The 21,819-nt window shown below is 38.8% G+C and overlaps 1 protein-coding gene across 1 annotated transcript in view; it reads left to right on the top strand.

Moving 5' to 3' along the window:
• Positions 1-847: 847 nt before the first annotated feature.
• The window catches only part of LOC150089917 (uncharacterized), an 84,989-nt gene continuing 64,017 nt past the window's right edge, over positions 848-21,819 (top strand). Inside the window, exon 1 of the mRNA XM_090368897.1 lies at positions 848-2,115. Within this exon, the coding sequence (XP_090225023.1) occupies positions 1,236-2,115 (880 nt within the window). The 5' untranslated portion in view covers positions 848-1,235. The remainder of the gene's footprint in view (positions 2,116-21,819) is intronic.

Here is a 21,819-nt window from a genome sequence, read left to right on the forward strand (position 1 = left end):
GAGTTATTACATGCGGACGGACGGACAGATGGAGAGACAACAGACTCTTTAGGTGTGTATGATAATGCGCCTAAAAAACAGGCTAGTTGCGTTTGTCTTTCAACAAGACCCAATAGCAGTTATTGACCAAAGTTTAAATTTAAAGTTCAAGGTATCATTTTTATCGAAACTCTCAATGCAACTATATTTATATTTTCGCCTCCAACACATCCCTTTCTATTGGCAGAACGCAGAAGGCAAAAAAACGTAAAAATTAATAATAACGTTAGCCGAGAGATTTCTGATTTAATAACTCTTAATGTGTTTTCTCAACAGATATGAAACTCACAGAAAAACTGTTCTCACGAAGGCTGGTAATTGGATTAACATTGCGCAAGTGAAGAACCAAAAATGCGGGCACTTTTAATAACGCCCACCATCCATCCCTTATAACTATTACTCTCAGCATTTCATTTGCGAGTTTTAAAATTCAATTGCCCTACTAACCCACCTTGTTTAATCGGCCGTGTTGCCATAATGTCTGGCTGTCCTAATAACATCTACAATCGATCGCTATGTCATCAAATCTACTCCAAGAAATTGCTTTCGACTGCAAACCACTCTTATTGTTCTGAAAAGAGAAAAGAACGAAGGGTTTTGTAAAGATTACACTCTTAATAATAGTCTTCCCTCTCTCTCTTCAACTCCCTGTCTCTTCGATGATAAGCTGTATACGGCCTGCTGGAGAATTCAAACATCTCTCTCTCTACCACCATTCCTCCTCCTCCTTCTCTTCTCGAAATGAACTCTTCCAGTGCTTGGTACCGAAAGCACATCGCGTGGCGATGCATTCTGTAGTAGAGCCGAGCGGGTTTAAATGTTGTGACGGCCACTTTCCGTGTTCCAGTTCGCTTCTGTCGGCTGGTGGGTGCTTGGGAAAATCTCACCGTGTTGGGAGGCTACCATTAATTCCGCTTGTCTTGTTGCCGGGGGGACAGATGCAGTAATTGATATCAGGAACTCGGACGAAACGGACTACGCTCGCAAGCGGTAGGATTGACTGTGGAGGGCGACCGGCAACGTTTGCAACTGGACACTCGGACAGACTGGTGTTAACGGAAGCTGCCCGGTCTGATTCGAACTCTGTAACGTGTCACTTTCCGTTATGTGACCTTCAAAACAGAGACATCGCTGTAGGGTCATGAGCAGCCATACGAGGTGTTGTCACTCAGCCTAAAAACAAGCGACGCATAACTATGACGGACAAGAAATCACCCGTGCTTAAAACTTCTCCACAGGGGCGACACAGGTCAGCGTCCATTCCGGTAACTCCGGAAGCCTTACGGGGAGTTCGCCCTCGGTGCATGAATAACGGCGCAACGTACGCTCACACTAACCTGCTCTCTGTCGATACGCAGAGCCTCCGGGCGAAAGGTCATTTACCTCGCAGTGCTCCGGAGCTGACCGTCAAAGAGGTGGGCCCGTCTTCTCCGTCATGGCAAGATTCCGAATACGGGCTGCTGTCGGCCAGGTATCGTCCTTCGCCGGAGGTGCTGTCGAGGCGATTTTCAGAAACGCTGACGGTAAGCGACTACTCTCCGCGCCGTCGGAGACAGAGGGTCGTTAGCCCGCACCACAGTCGGTCGCTGTCCTTCAGGGTCATGAGGCGACCTTCCCCTCAACGGATACAAGCCGAAGAGGACTTTCGACCTCGTGTGTCGACGATGCCGTCTGAAAACAACTACCATCGATCTCGACGGAGGACCTACGGCAGTCTACGGGACCGCGATCGGAGTCTTAGCCCGCAGCCACCCCCATGCTTCGATTTCGAAGATGAGAACGACGACTATTACATGTTACGAAACTTTAGTATCACATCCAAGGGTGGCGTTGTGAACCGAGGTGACATGGTCAGACAGAGGTCACGGAGTAATAACAGCGTCGCTTCTACCGCATCTAGTCTGACGGGCGGAACCGGAGCATCGTGTGCGTCAACTGCTACCTCTTGCTCATCCGGTCCTCATGGAGGACCCACCAGAAAGGTACTAATGTTGGGGGCCATCGGTGTTGGCAAAACAGCGTTGGTAGTCCAGTTTATGTCGTCAGAGTACATGAATGCCTACGACTGCTCTCAAGGTGAGTTCTGAAATTAAGCCTTAATCACACACCACTTAAACGACTCTTCACGCAGACATAATCATGTGACACTGCATGCGGTTTTCTTAGTAATAGCAGGAACCCGGCACTTTTTAAAAGATAAATTACTTTTGTAAGGGAAGTGTATACAACGTTCAGTGTTTATGAATAACATATTTGGGTTGCTCAGTGCACACTCTCTCTCTCTCTCTCTCTCTCTCTCTCTCTCTCTCTCTCTCTCTCTCTCTCTCTCTCAGATTCAAATAAGAGTGACAAGCAGCGTATCAGTTTAATTAAAGTAGATTCGTGGTTAATACGCAATACAAAGTAGGGTTAGCTAAGAGTCTTACATCAATAATCCTTCATACGTTTGCACACTTCAAAAAGATTATGTAGATTTTACACTAATAAGGCTTTTCTGTACTGGTTTTCCAATAATTTATTAATCATCTGGTGGGCCAATTATAATAAAAACTTATTGTGTTATATCCACTTTTGGTAGTTGCTTGAATTGGTCCACTTTGTCGTTGGTGTAAACTACCTGAGCTATGCAATAGCTTAGGTAGTTTACACAAGGGACATCTTATCAGCTTTATCCATTTGGACATCAGCTCGGCTAATTGCGCAACTATTAGCAGTTTGTGTGCATTAGAAATGGCGAGACTAGAGTCTGTATGGCGAAGACTTATTAGAAATTCAGTAACTAATGTAGTTTGTTCTAGAGATGCTGCGTACGAGAGTGTGTTTGTGTTCGTGATTGTGGGAGTAATCAGATGAGAATCAAAATTTGTGACGCTTATAATCTCAAGAGGCATCGAGGGATTGATATGCAGAGAAACTTGTAGAGCTACTAAGACACGTTATTGACTAGCAATTGAGAATTCTCAGATGGATGGACGGGTGCCAAGATTTTGACATCATCAGCAAACAGTGTGGAAATTGTTCTTCTGGACAGTAAAGTGAGAAACTCCCCTTATGTAATGTATGAACAAAAATTACATATTATTTATATAATTTATATAATGCTGTAAACAGCAGTCCTGAGAGCACGTCACCTGGTGGAACTACTATCGTTAATATTGAGAACGCTCTAGGATACAAGGGAATGTGCTGATAATTTTCCTTTGATATATGGTATTATAAGCTCTTACTGTCCTAGTCATCCCAACAAGATAGTTATTTCATAATATACTCATGTATATATGTCTGCAAGCATGTGTTCTCTGGTCGATTTGCCTGGTTTTTTTTTCTAAACGAAACACTCAAGTTTCCATGGGAGAAGCCGTTGTGTAAGGAAATGGTTAGGCCACATCTTGAATAGTGCATACAGGTCTGGAAGCCTCATTTTAGGAACGATATGAATGTGATGATTGCATTTCAAAATGCATCGATAAAATTCATTCACGTGTTACATCTGAGACGTATTTGTAATACCCCGATGTCAGCAGGAATTGAAAACAGTCGTAACTATTCTCGAAGAAAAGTAGTCTCTAGAGCAAGGGTTCCCAACCTTTTTTTGCTTGTGAACCCCCTGAATCCTAACTTTACGTATGTGGACCCCCATATACGCATATGTAATATTCCTAAATGAAATATTTATTTGTAGATTAGTAAAAGCTAATAATTAAACAATTCCAATATAATATAAAAAATGTAAATTACAAATTTTGAAAATTTTAATTGATAAAACTGAAACATATTTTTACTTGTAATGACAGAATTACTAAAAAAATTTTAAAAATACTAATGCAGTACAAGACGGACAAATCCTTCTTCATTTTCATCACAAAATTTGCGAAAGAGACGATCTTGAAGAGCATTAGCCTTAATGAGGTTGACAGCTTTTATTACAAGAGTTAAGGCTTCATGAAGACGTCCACTCAATCTCTTCGGCACCAGATGTTGGCGGTGAATCACGCAATGTATGCAAAATACTTTTTAAATGAGTGATAAACCCTCTGTACCTACCAACCATGGAAGGAGCGCCATCAGTAGCACAAGCCATTAAATTTTCGAGTGGAATATTTTTTTCTCTAAAATAAGACTTGACTTCCTTAAATATTGTTTCAACTTTAGTATCTGTTTCGAGGAATCTTGCAGAAAGCATTTCCTCTCTGAGCTGATTATCATCCATGCATCTTACATATGCAATAAAAGTGCTTCATTGCCCATCAAAGTTGATTCATCGAGTTGCATTGCAAACTGTTTCACTCGTAATTGAGCAATAAGTTGAATTTCTACATCTTCAGACATTCCATCAATGCGTCTGGATATTGTGTTATCGATAATTTCACGTGCATTTTTGTTTAACTTTGTTGAAATTACAACTGATATCGAAGGCAAGATGACAGTTTCACCAATGCTATGTGGCTTTCCAGATTTTGCTGATTTCATATGATGCTAATAAACCGCTATCTTTATTGGTTGCTGGTTTACTAAAAATCTGATCCAATTTGTTTCTTCCTTGAAAATTGTCTCGTTGTTTTCGGAAATACTCCACTGATTTATTTTTATTTTTGTTGTGCCTTGTCTCCAAATGGTGACGAAGCTTACTTGGCTTCACGCTATCATTGGACAGCACAGTCATACATATAAGACACATTGGTTTTGTGATATTCTCTGATGATTCAATAAAACCATACGACAGATATTCAGTCAAATATTGTCTCGTTTTCTTCTTTGCATGACCCATGGGTAATTTGAAAACAATAATAATATTATTAACCTCAAATATTTAATGTTGGAAATGCTTGTAGGTACTAATGGAAATATAGTTCACTAGAACAATAACGTTCAATAACACAAACAATAGATTTCACCACGACGATGCCGATTACTCACTATAGAATGAAATAACTGCCTCTGACTGACTGACTGACTCTTTCTAGATTAGTCGGTGCTTAAATAATGTTTTCTTCTTCGAGATTTTCTATGGAAAGATTTTTTTTTTTTGCGTCAACTAAAGAAGGTTCCAGAAAATACGAGTATCTTCTAACTGCGAATTTCTGGACTTTTCTACGGCATTAGTTTATTTTATTATTATTATTTTTATTTAACAAATTATTTTATTTATAATATTTTATCATAAACCCCTTAGCTCATATTATGGACCCCCGAAATACAATTTTTTCTCTTGTGGACCCCCTCAAAGCTTCTATGGACCCCGGTTGGGAAACGCTGCTCTAGAGTATGCAATTCATTAGATCGATGTGGTGCAGAGAAGGGCAATAAGATTTTTGAGGGGAACATAAGGATGCTGTTACCAGAGAAAGGCTTCCGTTCTTCAAACTGCAATAACTGCAGTGACTGGAGACTATGCACTTGCGAAATGATCTCATTGAGGTATTTAAGGCTTTTAATGGTGATGGCATTAGCCTTTGCTGGGAAAGGTAATTTATCCTAGAAGCCTTACTTCCATGTGATTAATTAATCTAATTTTTTTAAAAATTAGATTAATTAATCACATGGAAGTAAGTATGCTACAAATATTATCCTCACCAAAACTTTTAGTTTACGAAGAGCTAATTTGTAACTTTAAGAGAATTATTCAAATGAAAATTCTACAATTGTATAATTCAAACTTGGTATAAACAGACTACATATATCTAAGATTCAACCAGTGCGCTGAAGAAAGGATCTGGCAACTTCAAATAGTTCAGCCAAACTATTTATGAATTACTTAGAACTGCAGAATTGTATAAGAAAGGGGTGCATCCCTTCTGCATTTCCACTGGGGCATAAACCCAGTTTTCTAGTACACTGGTCTAGCAATGATTAGATATTCTTCCTTCCGTTGAAGCTATGTTTCAGCAATAACGCTATCAAAATATTGTGATAACAGGATTTGTTCCCAAATCCTATAATCCATTTCTCATGTTTATTGCATTTTGGTAGAGGACTTTGAGTATCTTTCCGTAGGACTGCCTTTCCAGCTGGATTTATAGCCAATGCATTATTGGAGAAGATTGATCGATATGTCTGAGTTGGTAATTAATATCAGAAGATGTCAGGTCTGTTTGTTAATGTGGTAGGCAGTCCATCAATACTAAGAAAATACATATTTTAATTCTGACTTAGAAATAAAAGACTGTGCCTAATTACAAACATTAAGGATTCATACTTAAATTAATTCCACAGCGCAGAAATTGGGAAACCTAGAATACATACATCCATAAAGTAAAATTATTATTACCATGCGGAGTTTGATAGGTTTATAAAAGCACCGCAGTTTTCTGAAAATACCCATCTTTTCTAGCCTTATCAGTACAGGAATCAGCGAGTCCATTAAACCAGCAAATTAATTCTGTGGACTTATCTCAAAAAACGAACGAGCCGTTTCGTGTTTTAAACTACCTGGTATTCTTTTAATTATAATGAATTCCTATTATAGCCATTAACGAAAGATTATTAAAATGTTTCAGAGATTACGGAAAATTACTTCAGCTTATTATGAAAGTGGATGAGTGAATATCGAAATATAGAACGCAAGGCTATGAACAGTCTAAATCTCATTAAACTTAGGCCTCCGGGATGAACTTTATAGTTTAGTACGTATACTGAAGTTATTAAATTAAAAAATACAAACAACAAGGATAATGGAAGCAAAATAACAATGTTTGCGTACAGTAAATGGCTCAAAACCAACCTTAATTTAAATATATATTTTACGATACATTTTGGAAACTCAGTTTGTGTTACCAATTTTGGGTTGTGTCTTTATATGCTTGATCTAGTTCATGTATCATATTACGTGACTGCTTTGTCATATTTCTTGTTTACTTTACTAGCTATAAAAAGTCTTCCGATGTAGAGGTTAAGTGGGAAAGAAATGTTAATATTCTAAATTACAATTATCTGCAAAAATCTGTTGTTATTTGTTTTATTGATGCATCTGAAGTATTAAAATTCAGTATATCTAATGAGTTTGGAATTTACACGCTCTAGCTCAAGTGGTATATAATGAGGGAAAATTTTGGAACCCCTCAGATTGAATATTTATTGAGTATAATGAAATATTGAATCAGATTTGGGCTACTTTTGAGCTAAACTTTGAGTACTTTTAGCGGGCCCCCAGAGGTTGTAGCTGGGTGTTTCCTATATTTTGGAAAGGGCAGGAAATTATTTATTTTTCAGAATTTTTATGGCGCCTCCTGCCGGACGGATAAGGAACTGGAAATCAAACCTTGGATTTTTCTGTGCTAGTATTCAACCTGTTGTGAGACTGGGTAAGTCGGCCACATATATTTTACAGTGAATTGTTATGTTTTAACTTAGAAGACTTACAAATTATTTGTGGGTGTCTATCTGGCTGAGTGTTGTTAGAGCCTTTTCCCTGATATTACTCACATTTTAATTCATTTAGTGCCAAGGACTATTTGGTACCAACCAAAGACTGGTAGAATTGGTGTGAATTTTTTTTTTTATTTTTAGTTATTTATCTTAGTTTTAAACTGTTTATATATAATTATTTACAGTGTGTCTGATGGAAATGCATCAATCTCGATGCCTGGTGATTTAACAATAGTACCAGAGATTATGGGTGCTAATCTAGAGGAATTTCCAGACCCTTTTGTACAATTTGGTAATATTGTAGAACAACAATCCCCTCCCTTGAAAGTGAAAACGGAAGGTGTAAATACGTCTGGAAATAATCAAGTAAATGATCCTGTACAATTAAACGTCACAACTGATTTAGATTATGTTTTTGCGTTAAAAAAAACAGTTTGTTCGACATACTTAAAGGTGTAATTAAAGTAACACCATCAAGGATAGTGGAAATAAGTAAAGTATGGAACTCGATGGAGCGCATGCTCCTAGAATTAACGATAGAAAATGAAAAACTTAAGACAGAGTTGACATGGAACACTATGCCTGTATATATCCCAGCGGCAACATATGCAAGTGTTGCTCCTTCTAGTTCGGGAAAACAGATAGCAGAGAGCAGAGTTCCATTGGGAACCCAAACTAAACATCTAATCATTGGTAGAGCGGAAGAGAATGGTGAATTGAAAACGAGCAAAGATATTAAGATTTTAAAACAGAATTTAAGAAAGTTAAAATGAAATCAATTAGGAAAGCCCGCGACCGAGATATTGTCATAGAAACTGCTTCTGGTAATGATTTAAAAACTCTTAAAAGCTACAGTAAATTTAAAGAACATAAGCTTAATATTGATTTGCCCAAAAATTCAATCCGGCCCTAATAATTTATGACCTGAATAAAGAAATTACAGACTAAGAATTCCTTGATGATTTGTTTGGAAAGAACTTAAGTGAATACGGCTTTGAGGAAGATGAATTCAAAAAGTCAGTAAAAGTGAGATTCAGGATTAAATCTAAAAATATGAACAATTGTCATTGGATTTTTTAAACACCCCTAACGTTAGGAAGATTTTATTAAGCTCTGGTCGTGCTTACATAGGATGGTCTGTTCATGGAGTTTGTTCAAAGACTTTGTCATTGCCACTAGCTGTTTCAAATATTTTGGATTCTACCATTCTGCCTGATTCTGCCAACAGATGGAGAATACCTGTGGTCATTGTGGTAACCAAGTTCATCAAATCGATGCATGTCCTAAGAAAGACTCCCCAGCAATTTGCTTAAAAAGACTTCAAATTACTCATATCGCAACAATAACTGCACTGAGTACATTCGAGCGCAAGAAATAACCAAAGCAAGAACAAATTGTGAATAATACAAATTACACAAACAATAGTATTAGTGAATCACTTAAAGTACTTCCACTGAATTGTCAGAGATCTCTTTCAGTGTCAAATGATCTCTCCGAAATAATCGCTGATCACAATATAAAAATATTACTTTACAGGAGGTAAAGGTAATATTTTTATATTGCACTCTTATAGGGGTCTGTTAAAGGTCTGCCATTCGCATAAAAAAAAATCACTCCGACAGAAATTAATGGACATGGGGGCATGCAACTACTAGAATTTGGCAGTTCTGGTGATTGTGTACCCAAGAATTAGTCACTATTTCGAATAAGGGATAGCACAAATGTTGTTTTCCCGACTGAGTGCCTCCAGAGACAGTAGATGGAAAAGGATAGACGAACAATTTTTAAAATTGATTGTTGAGTGTGGATATATATGTAGGTGGAGGAAGAGACACCTCTGAAGACTTCTTTGTTGGGCGAGGTGGCTATCCTTTGCACACGGAAATATCCGCAAGGGTAGGTTCCTGTGTTCTCTCCAATCACACGTTTTTTTTAAAGGTGTATCTTTATTTCCACAGATTTTGTCTCGCATGATCCTTGGCGGGTATGACGTCATCGACCACGTGACTCTCCTCTCTCGGACTTCGATGTGTTTTTTTGCTGCCAGGAGCCGCTGCATCTCCCGTGGTCACGTGACTCGTCTCTCGGGGGCCCCGCTGTTTTTTCCAGGGGGCTCCGCCAGGGGGGACCTGCATGTCTACAATGATCCTTTGCGTGGGTAGGACTCCGATGCCTGCTTCGCATGATCTTTTCACATGGTCAGGTGCCATGAACATGTGACTTTCAGCACTGACAAAAGGGGTACAGTTCTGCTCTCTGATGACTCTGGTTTTAGCCTACAAACAGATTCTAGGCGCTATTTCATCTGTAAACAACGAGGAATGCGTACCATTCCTCGAACATCAGAGAAAGGCACTTACGGTGGAGGTGGTGTTCGTGTGGGGCGGAATAATGATTAACTGCCGCACCCCGTTCATGATAGCGGTACCGTAACTGTGCAGAGGTACCGAGAACAGATTCTCAAACCCTATGCGCTACGTTTTAGGAGTGCGGTTGGCCCAGATTTTCTTTTCATACACGAGAATGCCACTGCACATGGTGGAGGGATATCTTGACACTGAAGATATCGAACGACTGCCTTGGCCAACACCATCTTCAGACTTAAATCCGATGGTACATATGTGGGGCTGCACGCCGACACTCGACTCCTTGGTCACTTGGTGAGCTAAGGTGTGCTCTGGTGGAAGAATGGGATTTGTTGTCACTGAATCTTATAGATATCCGCTTATCGAACATGCTTCACTACTGTCAGACCGGTTAGCTATTGGAGAGATCACACGCCATACTTATGTCATGTAACCATATTTTCGAGCCCCTTATATCGACTTCTGTAATGTGATCTTTTTGGAGATTCTTATACAACCCCTATAAATGACCTTTATACCTTTCCAAATTTCCCCTCTTCTTATTTCCTTATTTCATCGTTAGAATAACGATGATACACCTCCATACCAATTTTGTCGCGCTTTATCCAAGCTGCACGAGTTGCATCACATTTTCTACGTTTCTATTAATTTTGTCGAGAATTATACATATCATTCTTCAGATACAATCCATTTTATGGTATTGCGGTCGGTGCCTACTATTATTTCTTCCGTTATCAAGAATTTAATATAGTTAAGCACAATAGCAAGAACCAGATCTAGGACGTTAGAGCCTTTTGTACCCATTCGGACTTTTTGGAATAAGTATAAATCATTCAGTTGGTTAAAAAAAACTGTTATTATATATGTTATTAAATATTTCCGGTCTATGCCTCGCAGCCTAAAAGTGGCAGGTTGAAGTCGCCCATAATGAGCCATTCGTACTCGCTAGCCCTTTCTATCTGCCTTAAAAGATTTGTCATACTCTTTATAGTCATTTGGCCTCTATAATACCTCAACTACCACCTTGCCTTTTCTCCAAGTCATCTGATACCATGCTCAGTCAGCATCCGTGTTACCTTGAACTGAATCAGGGAATATTGTCCCTCTGTCCCTATTTTCCCCATCTCTCCTAAACACGCAATTTTTATCGAAATTAAAATCTTCATCTTGTATCTCTGAGTGGCATCTGCTTTTGTTGACTTTATCATAAGTTCAAATGTATTTAATTTCTTCACAGCACTTTCTGCACCTTTAGAGGGCTGACGCGCAAAATTACTTTGGGATCCCTTGTAATTTTGGGTATTTTAGAGTCTCAGCCACAGACACCAATTTATCATAGTCGCCCAATGGAGTTAAAGAGAGTATATTTGAATTTATAATCATTTTAAAAATATGACAATTATTTCTAAATAAATTATTATATTATGTTTTTGATTTTTATATAAGATTAAAGCGTCATCTTATATAAAAATTACCATCTCAATGATAATTCGTTATACAATTTAATTAATATTAAACTTGTTAAAAAGACAATTTAGCGTTTAAAATAATAAACCTAGTTAATTGGAAGGGGGGGGACGTGATTTGTTCATCATTGTGAGATTATTAATTGATTTAACTACTATTATATCATGTGGTAGATTTGAGTAATTTATTAGTGAAATATTTACTACAATCTGAACGATTTAAACATCTCACTCCCAAACGCTTAAACAATGTTGGTGACGTTTCGGAAACTCAACAGTTTCCCGTCTTCAGGCCTTTGGGGGTGAGAACATTAGTGTGAGGTGCAATTTTCTAGAAAGTTTAACAAAATTCTATTAATAATCTAATTATGTTAAATAATTAATTAAGTTGTAGAATTTAGTGATGGAGTTACATTTGCTTGGTTTTACCTTTGGATTACAGAATAATTCTTTATGGGTGATTTAACAACATTCGACATTATCGTTACATATATGATAATAATTGATAATAATAATTATTATTATCAATAACTTTGATAATAATAATTATTAATATGAAATTACACTTAAAAAATTATTCTGTAATCTAAAGTTAAAACCAAGCAACTGTAACCCCATCGCTAACTTCTACAACTTGTTCAACCAGCCTGTTCCTGATATCACAGCATTCCCCATCGACGATAATCAGCGACGAGGAGAAGCTGTCCCTTGGGTCGTCTGCTGTGGAACCCCATACTTCTGAGTGTGCAGCTCATCATCATAGGGGCTTTTGTTTCTTGCATCCCCCATATTGTATTGCAATGTCAACTGTAGCATAGTGATCTGCCACTGAACCGTACAACATGCTGCACCCTTCGCTCACCAATAACTTTTACCTTTACCTTGTTTAATCCTTTACAGTTCTGCCGGTGGGTGGTGGTTTGAACTGTTAGACACCATTCTTGTTACCAGCAAATTACCAGCTTGTGTCAGAGTGCGGGGCGCTAAATATTTTTTTCACACTCATGTCGAGAGAAAGTTTTAGTTGAATCGAATAAATATCTGTATAAATATAGACAAATAATTTATTTGACAGAGATATCTCTTTATACATTAAAAAGTTTTCCTCCTAGTGATATTTATTCGAGCCAATGGGAGAAAAGGGCGAGGCAATTAATTATTGACAACTGCCTCCATAACGTTCACCAACCTCGTGCACGTGCATCATTTTATGTTTCATTGTAACGTTATTTGTACATTAATGAATATTGTATATTTGTACAAATAGTTCAGTATTTTATAAATATTTGTATAGTTTGTATATATTTCGGTAAAATATTTTAATCCTTCTCTTTCGGATGCAACAATATTCCTCATGCATTATAGAACCCGAATGAAAAAAAGCCTTTTCCTAAGTGACCTATGTAAACGCAGGGAAATAATTATATAGTGATATTTATTCGACCTTGAGAATACTGCGCACTACAAATGCACAGGTAAATGATTACATACGTCATTTCCTGATTAGATATCGATCATAGCGACATAGTGATTTTTTCCTGACGGCATCGGGATCTCCCCCAACTCCGCGTTTTTACTCTGTGTAGAATACAATACTCTGCGTAAGACCAGGGTGTATGCTTTGTGAAGTATTAGTGTGGGTTGTGTTGTTCCTCTGGCCACTTAGGCTGCGAGGCCTGTGGAGAGCCATTAACACCCACAGTTTCCGTCACCGCCACAGGGAGGCGGACCAAGACACATTAGGAGAGAATAAAGCTCTGGCTTTATTCTCTCCTTGGATGCCTAGACTACCCCACGGTTCGTCGTGGGGTAGTCTAGGCATCCAAGGAGATCCCAAAAAATATTTTTATTGGAAAGGAGATAATCGGGAGATAGGAAGAGGGTGGGATAAAAGTGGTAGAGAACAGTGAGGCGCCCGCCTGATTTGATAGGGGGAGACAGTAAGGGTACTCCTGGTACAGGATACTCAACCTAGTCCAGAGGGTGAGAGTTGAAAGTGGATGGTGGGTGAGCCACCAGGCGAAAGGGGGGTAGGGACAACCCAGGATGGCAAAAGGGGATTGGGGAGAGGAGACTCAACCACCCCAGGTGGAAGGAATAAAATAACACAGGGAAAGAGATCCCTATGGTGGAGCGTGCTTTTTGCAGCTCTGTCCTATACTGGTCTGGGTTACCCAAATGGCCAGTGTCAGCATCCCACACCATGCCAGCTAGAAAAAGCTACAGCATGGTGTCAGTTTGGATAACCACGAGACCCTGAGGGCCTGCATAGGGAGCGGAGCCCCCTAGTGGATAATTAAAATAAAACAATAAGAATAAGAATATTTCACCATGTTTATCACGGTTTAGATAAATAAGAATATTTGCTACGCTTTTTTACGTTTGTTAAATTAATTTTTTTTGAGTGGAACAAGAGCAGACCTCTTATTTGTTTGGCTAACTGAAAATCTTCAGCCTTTGCCGTGCGACAGTTTGCCATTCAACGTGATCCTATCGGTGATCGCCAACAAATCTAAGTTGACGTTTTCGACGAGTTCCTGCAGGACCGACATTTCAGCATGGTTGGAAACGAAGTGGTTCTCCGAATTTCTGGCGGCAATTGTACGGGCCAATCGTTGGAAAGCCGCTTTCGGGATCAGTAGATCCCCAGACGTCATGTATCGACGTATTTCTCGGCGTGCAACAGTTCCTGGCCTCCATCGTCGTCTATGAGGGATGCGTTGGCGTCTCTGCCTTTTTTTTTCCCCTTTCTGTTTTTGAATTTTCTTTGCTCGAGGCATGGTAAGATGGTAAGGCCTGCAAATACAGAAATTTAATGACAGTTAGAAAGACACCAGTATGCGAAAAACTAATTTCGTTGTTCACAGATTGGTTAAACTATACAGCGTTGAGGTAACTTGTTCAAATAATTAGAGACTCATTGGCTAAAAGAAGCTTCTTACAATCCAGTCTAAACCACTTTCCCTTTAACTTGAATTTATGGCCCTTCGCGGTAACAAAATGGATATAAAACACCGACCTCCCCACAGCGTGCGGAAAAGACCTGAGTTTTAATGCCATCAATGACGCGAGGAACTTTTTAAAGGTTTTTTCACAACACAGCTGAGTTAGTTGATCTCAGACGAGGGTTGCAGGATTTTCTCTCCTTAAAACTCATTTTTACTTCCAGAAAATGGGCAAATAGACCAAAAATACATGCAATGGACAGACACGATATCTTGACGCTTCATCGTCTTAGTTTCTTTCTTTGTTGCTTAATACATAACAATAGCCTAGTTCTTGAATCATTTAAAACAGTAAAAAAAATTCGCTTTCTTTCAATTTATTATCCCCTCGCAGATCTTTATAGACCACAACCAGGTCCAATCTAAAGTGCCTGGTGGCTAAACTCTATAGCCTACATATTTGAAGTCTTTCCTCATAGGGACATCATTTTATAGATATCGCCAGCGGGTTGTCGTCTTTGGCAACCGCTATCCAAAATCGAACTGCATAATTTATTATTCTCTGGGGTTTTATATTTATGCACTCTAGTTCCTGTTCTCACTTGCGAGGAAGAAGACCTTCCTCATTCATTTTACTGAACCCCTTCAGCTCCATAAACGCCTATACCTGATTTCCCCTTATATGTATGGTTGTTAAATTTTGTGTTCCATACCTTCTAAGCCGTTCTTCATATGTGCATCGATTTTCAGTAATCGCTAATCTGGTCGCCCTTCTTTAAAGCCTCTCCAGAAGTTCTATGTCTTTTTTAAGATGCTGTCTCCAGACCTGAATGCAAGATTTCAAGATTCCGCGTGCCTTCCTGGCCTCCTGTTTATACAGCATGGAAAATTTCATATCACATAGAGTCGTAGAGTCGTAGCAACTAAGTCTTCTCCATCCTGAACCATTTTTAGATATCTTTTCCCTAGCTCATACATAATTCCAGCATTTCTGTTCCCCAACTTTACATTTAGAAGCATTAAACTACTTCCGTTGTTATTATTGCCATATATGCAACTGAACCAAATCATTTTTGAGCGGCCTGATCTTGTTCGGATTGTAAAGCATCATTCTCACCTTCAAATCAGCTGGAAACTTTTAGAGCTTACTTTGGATATCCTCGTCAATATCAGTTTTGAAAGTTAGAAATAGTAGGAGACCCAGTATCGAACCCTAAGGGACCATTGTTGTTAAACATATCCATCCTGGAGATTGATCATTTATGGCAACCGTTTGTTTCCTCTCTTTCAGCCAGCCTACGATCCAGCGGGATCGTTCTGAAGGGCTACTAATATCTCCCACACTCTACAAAAGTGGGGTGCTAAAGAGGCGTTAGTTTATAAAGCAGCCTTCCGTGAGAGAATGTATCAAAAACTTTACTAAAGTCTAGCTGTATATTTTAGTAATTGACAAAATTTGTTAGGCGTGGCCGCTCCTTAAAGACAGAATGCTGGGATCTATTCAGGGTACCATTCTTGTCGAGATAGTTCTGAATCGCTTTCTTAATCACTAACTCCATGATTTTCCCTACCATAGAAGTCAAGCTCTCTGGCTTATAGTTACCTAACGCCTCTTTAGCGCACCACTTTTGTGTAGTGAGAGACATTAGCAGTCCTTCAGAACAAGGAGGATCTTCTGGGAACCTTGTGACGCTCTTATTAATATTCGCAATGATTGATACACAAAATCGCTGTCTATGAAGTACGCTGTCTTTTAGTTATAACTGGATGTATACCGTCAACCCCTATACTTTGCGTTTCTTTAATCTCAAAGGCTTTTTTAAAAAACGGCTTAGAAAAGTTGCTTAGAAATCAGGTTTCCTAATCAAGTTTTCTAACCTGTTATATAATGTTATAACTGCTTTTCTAAACTGTCATTTAACCTGTTGTTGTAAATTAGTGATATAATGACCTCAGAGACCTGGTTTCCAGTTCTCTGGGGTCATTATATCACTTATTTTTTACAGCAACCCGAATCTGTAAACTCCTTAAAGACTTGAGCTTGTTTGCTACTCTAAATATCGACGATAAATATCTTCAACTCATCTCCCATTTCTTTTGAGCTTGCTATGGACTTTCCACTATAATCGCTCAAAAGATCTATTCAATATACTCTCGTTTTTTAAATTCAAATATGAGAACTCCATATACTCATTCTTAGTCTTATCTAAAGTCTTAGGCTTATACCCAATGCAAATAGGATTGTCATTTGCTGCCATATTGTCTCCACTTATATTCTATAGTAATGGCGTCTTAACGATAAATTTTGGTGGGGAATTTTGGTGGAGGGTGCCATTGCTATGACATCATTATACTCTTCTCTACTGTGAAAATGTTGAAGAAGTGAAGATAACCGTCTTTACTTTGTATCTCGGCCATATTGTGAAGTAACTGATTTAGAATATATACTGTAATGGCAATTGTCTTGAGTATTTTGCAAGGAATACACTAATGGAGGCCGCCATTTTGTGTCTGCTTGCTGAATACAATATACAGTATACTTTTTTTTTTATTTAAAATTTGATAATTTAGTGCATTCTAAAATAGGAACTTATTGTTATGCACATAAAGCTTGAGAGCGTTAACTGTCCCTGTATATGTAACTTTCCCACATTACAGTGAAGTATGACGGATAAACATCTTAAAGCGTTCTTTATCTTTCTAGATTAGGGAACCAGCCATTAGTGCTTATCTGCATGAATGTGTTCTCAGGCTGGTTGTTCGTATCAGATTGGTTGTTTTTGCGATGTAAACTCTGGAAAGAATCCCTAATTCTACATCTCGAGGTTCGATCACTCCAAAAAACACACAGAGAAGAAAACGTAATGGGTAACTACCACAAAAAATATGGATTATTTCTCCTTGGATTATTTACTCCAAGTCTGCTTCATGCAGACTTGGAGTAAACACCTGTAGGTATCCTAGTCTAGTGTCAGGCTGCTGACACTATGACACTATACTAGGTAGGATAGTTTAAAAATAAATATTGGTATTAATGGCCCCAAGCATCCGCTCATAACCGTAAGTGTATTTTCTCTGTAGAAGTGTCCTCGCGAGCAGATTTTCATGTTGTGAAGGCTGAAATACCTGGAATAAATCACAATAAAAAACCGTAACTTATGATAATGTTTCCTGAGTAGTATGATCTGCTAAACAGATTCATAATCTTGAGCCTGATGTCAAGATTATTATGCATCATCGTGGTTAATCAAAATGCAAAATTAGATATTTATTCATGATCGAAATCACTCAGAAAATAAAGATTATGTCTAAGCCTTAATGTTCAACGTTTAACAGAATACTAAGAAATTTCTAGACTTTGTTTGTATGCATCGTTCCTTTTTTTCAAAAATGCAATACAACTTTTATGTAAACTTTTTCGTCGTCATGAACTATCAAATCCTAAATATTCCGTAAAAATACATGTATTTAAAACATACAAATGAGGTTAATTTTCAATTTTTTTATAGTTGTATCTGCATTTTGATTAATAGATGTATCGTAGAAAAAAGGTATGATCCTAGTGTAACTATATTGGTTCGACTAGATTGTTCAACTGTTAATGCTCTTGTTGATGATAGATGGTTCAATTGTTGGTGATCCTGCTCAGGTAGCTAACAAACTAAATGAATATTTTGCATCTACATTCACACATGAGGAGTTATTCAGGGAGGGGAATGCCAGAGGCGTATTAAACTGTGGCAGTAAGTTAGATAATCTTGTAATAACTGAGAGTAAAATGGAGGAGAAATTATTGAAGATAAACATAAGAAAGGCACCTGGGGTGGACAGGATCTATCCAGTTATATTAAAGGAGGCAGCAAAGGAAGTAAGCAAACCCTTAGCCATAATTATGAAAGCTTCCTTGGACTCAGGGGAGATACCCATGGACTGGAGATGTGCAAATGTGACTCCAATTCACAAAGGACGATCAAAGGGAGACACAGGTAATTACAGACCTGTTTAATTTCTGTTACCGGGAATATAATGAAGTCACTGGTTAAAGATGCATTACAGGATGGGTAACAAACCCATGCTCGGACAAAGCATGGGTTTGTTAAGGGGAAGCCTTGTCTGACCAATTTGATTGGATACTATGATGTAGTCACAAAGGAACTGGATGCAAAGAATAACTTTGATATCATATATTTCGATCTTAGAAAGGTTTTTGATACTGCTGCACATGGAAGACTGCTGCACAAATTGGAGCAGTGTGGCATTGGAGGCAAATTGTTGCTATGGATAAAGGGATGGTTGAGTGGGAGAAGACAGAGAGTGGTAATCAATGGACACTGCTCTTCGTGGAGTAATGTTATTAGTGGATTCCCTCAGGGTTCAGTTTTGGGTCCATTATTGTTTTCTGTATTTAAAAATAATATTGATGATGGTATATCAAGCTTAATGTCCAAGTTTGCAGACGATACAAAGGTTGGCAGGGTTGTTAAGGACACTAATGACGCTATGCTGCTGCAACAGGATCTAGAAAAGTTGAGCAGATGGGCTGAGAAGTGACAACTGAAGTTTAACATTGACAAGTGTAAAATACTGCATATGGGGAAGCAGTAACTCCAGAGTAACGTATCAACTGTGTGGTACTACACTGACAGTGGTAGAGAGTGAAAAGGACCTGGGGGTAATTGTGCAGGCAGATATGAAGTTTTCTGAGCAGTGAAGACGGTCTGCAAGAGTAACTCATGGTATCTTGTCAATGATATACAGGAATTTTTCTAGCAGAGATAAGGAGGTGATTATCCCCTTGGATAAGGCAATGGTCAGGCCACACCTTAAGTACTGTATACAGGTCTGGAGGCCTCATTTTAAGAAAAATTTAGAGCTATTGAACGAGTACAGAGAAGGGCAACAAGATTAATGAATGGAACAAAGGGTTCCTCTTATGAAGAAAGGTTTAAGTTTATCTGGAGACTAGGCACCAGCGATATAATCTGATTGAGGTGTATAAAGCCTTGAATGGTTTGGGCATGCTCAATGCTGACGAGATTCTTCCTCTTGCTCAGAATAATCACCTGAGAGGGTATAAATTCAAACCGAGGAAAGACGGTTGTAGGATAGATGTGCGCAAGTTTGCATTTAGCCAGCGAGTGGTTGATTGCTGGAACAAACTTCCATCTGTCGTTGTAGAAGTTGATAGTTTAAACAGATTCAAAGAAGAACTAGAAAAACATTTGGACCGAGTGGATAGGTGAAATGAGAAGGGTCTGTGTGTGTGTGTGGTTTTTTTTTTTTTGTTTTTTTTTCTTTTTGGCTGATGCTATATAAGCTTGCTTTCTTCCATCATATGCCCTTGCTGCTGCATTAGCAAGGGCACATCATGTGCCCTGCATTCCTAAATGTGCCCACACATGATGCATTCCACATCATGTGCCCTGCATTCCAAAATATTCCTATTAATTTTTCACTCAAAAAATAAAGATGCTTAATATTCATTGAAGCAAGAAGGTTGTAGAATTATTTAGGCGCATCAAGAACTTAGGCTATATTGTGCCGTATACAGGGTGATTCACTACCAGTGCGACAAACTTGCAGGAGGCGCTTCTAGGGGGCACAAAGACGAATCGGAATCACATTGCATTGCAGGGTCCGAAATGCCTTCGTCATGCGGTAGATGACGGTGAACGGGAGGTCGCGTGAACAGCGATCCCGCTGGAAGTCAGCATTTGCAAACCGTTTCGGTTGAAGAAACCAAGTAGCAAAAGTCCTCCGGAGTGGATAATCCGCAGGCTCCAATGATTGGACGCGTTGCAGATGGTATGAACTCATTTGGTTTGTTGACAGTATCCTCCATACAGTGGATTGGAAAATACCCAATCGTTGGCCTATCGCTCGAGTACTCGTACTCGGATTGCCTTCTGCCAGACAATGAGGACATTCTCCTCATTGTCTGGCGTCCTCGTCGTTCGCTCTCGATTCATGATACCTCTCCTGAAACAACCAGTCTCACGTAACCTTCTGTGCACACGTGCGAAAATCGTATTATGAGGAGCACGCCTGTGCGGGAAACGTTCCTGGTACAAGCGGAGAGCGGCGCGCCTGTTACAGTCCGCAGCTCCATACGCGAGGTGCATGTCGGCCAGTTCAACGTTTGAATACTCGTCCATCCTACTGCCTCGGGAACCGGTTCGCAAATGCTGACTTCCAGCGGGATCGCTGTTCACACGACCTCCCGTTCAACGTCCTCTACCGCATGACGAAGGCATTTCGAACCCTGCAATGCTATGTGATTCCGTCCGATTCGTCTTTGTGCCCCCTACACCTCCTGCAAGTTTGTCGCACTGGTAGTGAATCACCCTGTATAATATGTTTGTGAATTGCGTGTGTTTTGTTTGCTGTTTTCTGGACAAAAAAGCATATACCCTGTCCTGAGACCGAATAGCTTGAACGCATTGTGAAAAAGACCCATAAACGTTCCTCGTGTCATTTATGGGAATCGAACTCAGGTCTTTTCCACCTGATGTTGGGAGGACGATGATTATACCAACTCTGCTACTCACGAGGACAAAGCACAAGGTTAAATGATTTAATTTAATTTTATTTTTTTCAAACTACTCAGAGGGATTTAATTTTACAAAAATAAATGACGTGTACCAATTTTCACGATCGAGAAATATCTGATGTATATGCAGAATAAGATGTAAGATTCCTACTCTAAAATCATGCGCAGAACCAAAACGAGAGCAACGGAAATACGTTCTTATTTTTCTAAAAAATATTATCAGTTTTTTGAAATATGAAAGAGATGTCTAAACATTTTTTTCTCTTATTTTTCAGTGTTTTTTTTTTACTTTCCATAAATTCCGTTCCCTTCATTCCTTGTAGCCAGCCCAGATAAGAGTATGCATTGTCCATCAAAAGCTCGGAGACATTTTGGACAAGCAATGATTACATTTCAAAATGTATCGATAAAATTCATGCGCTACATCTGCGTTGTATTTGTAATGTCCTCATGTCAGCAGGGATTCAAAACAGTCGTAACTATTCCTGAAGAAAAGTAGTCAAGAGTATGCCCGCCATTAGATCGATGCTGGATGCTATTTGCCATGTCGTTTGCTGTAACAGTTTTCGTATACACGGAAGTTGTGAACTCTAATGGAACTACATTTGAACACTACTCTGAGGATCAACACAAGTTATCTATATGGGTACGTGAAGAGTCCGAATGATAACTGAAATCCTTTCATTTCAAAGCAAACATCGTGTAATACTGTAATACAACATTCGATGCTACTTATTCTGCAAGAATTTATGCTTAGTAGTTGCCTTAAACCAAGCAATTCCTCTAAAATCATGATGCGCATTAAAAATAGGCTAAAATTTCCGTTGTATAGTGTATGCAAGCCATAACAAGAAATTTTAATTCTCTTCAATGCTTGTTCTATCAAAGAGAACCTTCGCCTTCTGCCATTAGATCGATGCGTACAGAATACATATCTCTGCTATTTTTGTTTCTTCGTGGATTTCAAGGGTAACACAACCAATTTGTACTAATAACATGCTTGGTTTCACCTAAATGATTTATCTAATAATACAGCAACTTAAACTTCGCGTCCCACATTTCAAATCCTATTTTGCCTCAGTTATACG

The sequence above is a fragment of the Mastigoproctus giganteus genome, chromosome 2 (genome assembly GCF_048544385.1).
Source record: "Mastigoproctus giganteus isolate SK-2022 chromosome 2, ASM4854438v1, whole genome shotgun sequence".
Classification (NCBI taxonomy): domain Eukaryota; kingdom Metazoa; phylum Arthropoda; class Arachnida; order Uropygi; family Thelyphonidae; genus Mastigoproctus; species Mastigoproctus giganteus.